This window comes from Orycteropus afer, unplaced genomic scaffold (genome assembly GCF_000298275.1).
Source record: "Orycteropus afer afer isolate SDZICR_OR568_19922 unplaced genomic scaffold, OryAfe1.0 scaffold00037, whole genome shotgun sequence".
Classification (NCBI taxonomy): Eukaryota; Metazoa; Chordata; class Mammalia; order Tubulidentata; family Orycteropodidae; genus Orycteropus; species Orycteropus afer.
In genome coordinates this window covers 16,902,140-16,907,938 of record NW_006921624.1, presented here as the reverse complement: position 1 = coordinate 16,907,938, position 5,799 = coordinate 16,902,140, and the positions used below count along the sequence as shown (strand labels likewise).

Here is a 5,799-nt window from a genome sequence, read left to right as displayed (position 1 = left end):
TTGAAGATACCTAAATATAATTCTTTTGAATTCCTTATCAGGGAGTTCCAATGCTGCGTCTTCCTCAGGGATGTGTTTTGGGTCTATATCCTGGTCTCTTGTTCCTCCTGCTTTATCTTGCTTCTTTGTGTGGACAGTGATGCTCTGTTGTCTCTGAGGCATTGTGACGTTTCTGTGCTTATATTTAATTGGTGATTGTATGTTGAAGTGACTTGCCCACGATTTTCATTTTCTTTGTTTTGTTTGTATGTTATCTACATAAGCAGGGTACTGTGCTCCTCTATTTGCTAGTTGACAGCACTTATACACTCACCACCTGTATCCTTTCCTGTTGTCAGCCTCTTGTATGTCCCTGGTGACCTTGGCAAACAAAGCCTATTCTTAGGTCCTTGGAATCCAAATGAGAATGCTCTCACTTTAAAATCCAAAATGGCTGCCACTTGTAATGATTAAAAATGGCTGTTCCCTTGGTCACTTTAAATATCCAAAATGGCCACCGCTTATAAACAATCAAAATGGCTGCTCCCTCCAGACAGCGGAAAGTCAACAGCTCAGGTTGTCTCCCTCCTTGTTGTTTCCCTTCCTAGTCATAGGCCACCAGCACAGTCATCCCTGTAGACCTTGGTGACCAGGGCTGATCTTTAGGTCAATTCTCAGATCCCAACACCACCTGGAAATATTCAGGCTGTTGGTCTCATCAGAGTAGCTAACAGCCCACAGCTTCAACCATCTTTGTACTCATTGTTTTCATTCAGGTTTTTCCACTAGTTGGTGCCTAATCCACTTCTGTATAGTTTCTTTCAAAGCTCAGGGCTCCAGAATTATCTTCTGTATCTCTGTCAATTGGTTTTTCTTTTCTTTGTTGAAGAGGGTCTGTGTTGCTTGTCTGTCTATTCCTTCATCTTAGATTGTGAATTTCTTGAAGGAGTTACCATTAAACTCTATGACTGATTGAGTGACCAAGTTAGACATGAACTCTAACCACAATAAATCAAGTATATGGATTGTCTAAAATAACAGATGATTCAAAAAGTCTTTTGTAGTTGGCTAGGAAATCCATTTCATGACTTTTATCAGCTCTAACTGGAGTTATAGAGCATGTATTAGGGATAAAAATTAGTCATGGATAAAACCCTGAGTGAACACCCAAAGACTTATTATACAGACATCTTTCTCACAAAACCAGTCTCATAACCAAACTCTTCATGTGTATGACATCTATTTGTTAAAAAACCTGATGAAGACTTAACAACAAGTTTAATAAAGTTTATCAAAAAGAAAGGCGAGCTCCCCAGAGGAAGATAATAAAAGGCCTGTTTGGAGAGCTAGAAGTAGCGAAACAGTCCAGTCTCATTACAGCATGGGAATGTGGGCCCCTCCCCAAATGGAAGACTCATCTTTGGTGAGATATAAATAAATGACACTTTTAAAGTCATCCATTCATATAATATGAAAAAAAAAATTCTGCTAAGCAAATACCAGGGACTTGATAAGCACTGGAGGGGAAGAGAGAGGACAAGAAGTAAAACACCAATCTTTCGGTGAGTAAGAGTAAGCATAGGGCAGCAGTTGTATTTATTTGCAATTTACTTAAACAGGGAAATTACCAAAGAAGTATATAAAATGGCAAAAACAAAACACAATAAACTAAGACCAACATCCCACAGTTTTCTGCTTGCGAATATAAAAATTATTACTCTTTTGACAGAGCATGCTGATTTAGTGGCAACCACTTCAACTAACAAATAAATCACTTTTTTTGTTGTTGCAGTTTAAAGCTATTGGGATTTTTATTCCATTTAATATATATTTTTTAGCACTTTTCCCTGTAATTAAATGGATTCATAAAATAATTATGGCTGTAACAAAATTCACTACACATTACAAATAAATCATTCTTGTACTTCCCCGTCTAAAGTGTTCATATCTTCTTCCTTCCCTATAATGTTGGTGCCTACAATGTTCTAGTCTGGACCACCTTCTCCTACTATGTATCTTCTGCATACTTAATTTCCTGTGAATTTTTTCTAGTGATGACTTACACATCTCTATCTTCAACTTAGATGTATCTTCTGGGAGCCTAACCCATCACCCAATTGCTAATCAGTCCTTTCCCCTTCAATGTTCTGCAGATCCCTCAAGCCCAGCATGTCCACACTGACCTGTATCCTCAAACCTGCTCCTCCTCTGTCCTCTATCTCAGTAGAAAGCACTACCTTCCATTCAGTAGCACAAGGTAGAAACACCTGGCTTAAGTCTCCTCAGACCCTTACCTCCATAACAAATCTGTAACTGAGTAACACTCATTTGACCTCTCTCAAAATCTACCATTTTAATCTATTATTTCTCCAGATCTCTTGCCAGTTTGACTTCTATAACCTAACTAAACTCTCCACTGTGAGTGTTTCTGCCAATTCATTTTCCAAACTGCTGCCAAAATCATTTCACTAAAAGAAAATCTGATGACAGGATTTCCCTTCTTAAATCCTTCAGTGGTTTCTGTTCCTCCTGAGACATAATCGTATTTGGCTCCTTCATTTGCAGCCACACCTTCATTTCCTCTGTGGCTTCAGTTTACACTTTGTTGTACACACCTGTGTATTTTATACCTCCTTGCCACTGACTTCAATGATCTTTTCCTGGTGACTCCTCTTGCTCTTCTTCTGATTCTAAAAGTCTTGGGAGACTTTTCTGAAACCCTCCACTTGGTTAGTTTATCCATCTTCACTGCTGCCAGCCTTTTTGTAGAATCCAACTTACCCATATCTTAATGTAACCTAGCTATCTACTTACAGGCCAGTCTGCATCCCTTCCCCTTTTCTAGATTGAAATTCTGGAGGGCAGGAGCTCTCATTTTATATATTTCTGTATGCTTAGTACTTAGGGGCTGTAAGTAGAATATATGAAGTAGTTGCTACAAAACCAGAAAAAAGGAAAACTATATGGAGCAGTGTCATGAAGGGCTTATTCTAGTTAGGGAGTGCAAAGAAACACAAATGAATTAGATCAACTGAGCATTAGTCTGCATGATTCTAACTGCCTAACATTTATAGAAATGGAATGTTAGGAAACAGATTATTGCCATATAGAACCAGCTTGGAGACAAGAAGAAACTTAGGCATGGCCTTGGACGTTGGGTAAGGTTTGAAAAGGTAGAAAGAAGAGGGATACTATGAGAAAAGTCTAAGAGGTAGGGAGAAGGGACTCCATGTATTTATTCAATAAGGGGCAGTTCAGCACAAAATGATCAAGGCAGTGGAAGACATAAGGCGGAGCACAAGGGTCAAAGGCAACAAAGGTGAACACTACTGCACAGGTCATCCTGCAGTAGTAACTGCAATAACTTACGAGCACTTACATAGATAGACACTCAACCTGAACAGCGGTGGGAAGGTGAATGGAACCACACCCGCAAATACATATAGATTTGACAGAGGCTGTCTCTACCTATGTATTTATATATGCTGCAAATATATCCATGAATGCAGCAGAGCACGTAGGGGACAAAGTTATAAAAAACATCTTAGTTATAACCAAACACCTTGAGGCAGTGAGTCACTGGGTACGGAGGCTCAGGACCATAGTCATAGGGGACACTAAGGTGAATTGGCACAACACAGTCCACACAGACATGTTCTACATCCTACTTTGATCAGTGGAGACTCAGGTCTTGAAAGCTTGTGAGCAGCCATCTAAGGTGCAACTATTGGTCTCTCCCCATCCGGAGAAAAGAAGAGTGAAGAAAATCAAAGATACAAGGAAACAATTAGTGCAAAGGACTAATGGAGCACGTGAACCCCAGGCTCCAAAACCCTGAGACCAGAACTAGATGCTGCCTAGCCACCACTGTTGACTGCTCTGACAGGGATCACAATAAGGGGTTCCACACAGAGTGGGGGAAATGTGAAACAAAACTCAAAATCATAAAATAAAGACCGGGCTTACTGGCCTGATGAAGACTGGTGGAAGCCCTGAGGCTATGGTCCTTAGATACCCTTCAAGATAGGAAATAAATTTAACCCGTGCCTCCACTGTCAGCCAAATGACTGACAGGCCTGTAAGTTGAAGCATAATATCAGGAGGGTAATGTACTCATTAGAACAATCAAGTATATGAGATCAAGAGGTCAGCATTTGCCTAGGCACATAACAGCAACAAAAACAGAGCTAGAAGGTGGGAGGGGAAGGGAAGCAAGGACAAAGAGAAGGGGTGGGTACAGGGGGAAGTGAGAAGAATGCTATTACAGGGTGGGGACTGCAGTAAATGTCACAGAACAGGATGTGACTAGAAAACCAGTTTGCTCTACAAACTTTCACCCAAATCACGAGAATAAATAAATAGATAAACAGGCAAATAAATAAATAAATAAATAAATAAATGTATTTATTTAGAGCCTTGTTATAATTACCACAATTTGGTCATTTAGCTGCTGAGGTTAAAATAAATACTAATCTGATTCTCTGTGTAGTGTTTTCTTTACTTTCTGCAAAATGGAGCAGGTAACACGAAGAAGGCCGACAAGCGAGTCAGGTTAGGTGCTCTTCTTTGGCACACAACCCTGAAAAGCACCTTTGAGGCAAAGAAACAGCTCAGCACCGAGGCCACTGTTTAAGGGACCATCTTGCATGGTTCTTGCACAATTTGGGACCCATTTAATGTCACCACCACATCTGAATCTGAGTCACACTCATCAGTGTCCTCTGGGACTTCCTGGAACTAAGTCACCAAAGAAGCTAACCATGAGAAGAAGCCTACCTGTATGACAGCGGGACCCAGTCCAGCCAGGGGGACAATCACACTGATAAGGGGCCACACAGCGACCGCCGTTCAGACAGGGAAGGATGCATATTGCTAAAAAAAAAAAAAGAGACTGAATAAGACCCGGTCAAAGTACGCACACCCTGATATGCTCAAGTGCTCAAAAATCATTTTCCAGGAGGAGTGATACCTTGCCTGAGCCATTAGATAAGCTTCCCTGTGTTGTGCTTATTAATCAGTATCACTGGGAAAACACCATGAGGAATGTATGTCTGGCCCTTAGCCAGATGTAATGGTGTTAATGCCAAATGCCACTCCTTCAGTGAGGGCACTCTTACTGATGTCTGCTAATGTTTTCTGTGTTGGTTCTACACAAAATATTTTCCATTTATTATCATTTCAAATTTCCCTTTCCAATGACACAAAATGTTCTAAGAGGATTTGGCCACCTCGACTCTCTCTTCTTGTCTTGAACTAAACGTGGGAGTGGAAGTCAGGTAGGCTATACCGCAGGCTGGTGTTGGCGACATGTTAGTAGTGATGGGACCAACCAACCTTTGTTTCCTTGGAGCCAAGGCCTGGGGGTGACGGAGTCAGGCATCCCCACACCCTCCACAGCAATGACTCCTCCTACTAGCAATCACTGAACTCTTGAGTCACCATCTGTTTAAAAGGTGTCAGACTATCTACTGCCTTGATACTCCAAGTGGCAAGCCAGTGGCACTGGCATCACCTGGGAGTTTGTTAGAAATGCAGACTCTCAGGCCCCACCCCAGACCTACTGAGTCAGAACGTACCATTTAACAGCATTCCTGTGATCTGCGTGCACGTGAAAATCTGGGGAGCTCTAGGTGAAGCAAGCGGGCGGGCACAGCTCAGTAAGCTAAGACAGCTAAGCCACGCCTGTAGTTGGGGCACGTGGAGGGAAACACTCCCTGAGGTTAGCAGTTGTTGTTGTTGTTGTTATGTGCCTTCGAGTCAGCCCTGACTCATAGCGACCCCTCCTTGGGTTTCCGAGGCAGTATCACTACGGAAGTAGGA

At 41.7% G+C, this 5,799-nt stretch overlaps 1 protein-coding gene across 1 annotated transcript in view; it reads right to left on the bottom strand.

Moving 5' to 3' along the window:
• The window catches only part of SVEP1 (sushi, von Willebrand factor type A, EGF and pentraxin domain containing 1), a 239,190-nt gene that overhangs the window by 5,629 nt on the left and 227,762 nt on the right, over nucleotides 1–5,799 (bottom strand). Inside the window, exon 46 of the mRNA XM_007936774.1 lies at nucleotides 4,756–4,851. Coding sequence (XP_007934965.1) covers nucleotides 4,756–4,851 — 96 coding nt within the window. The remainder of the gene's footprint in view (nucleotides 1–4,755; nucleotides 4,852–5,799) is intronic.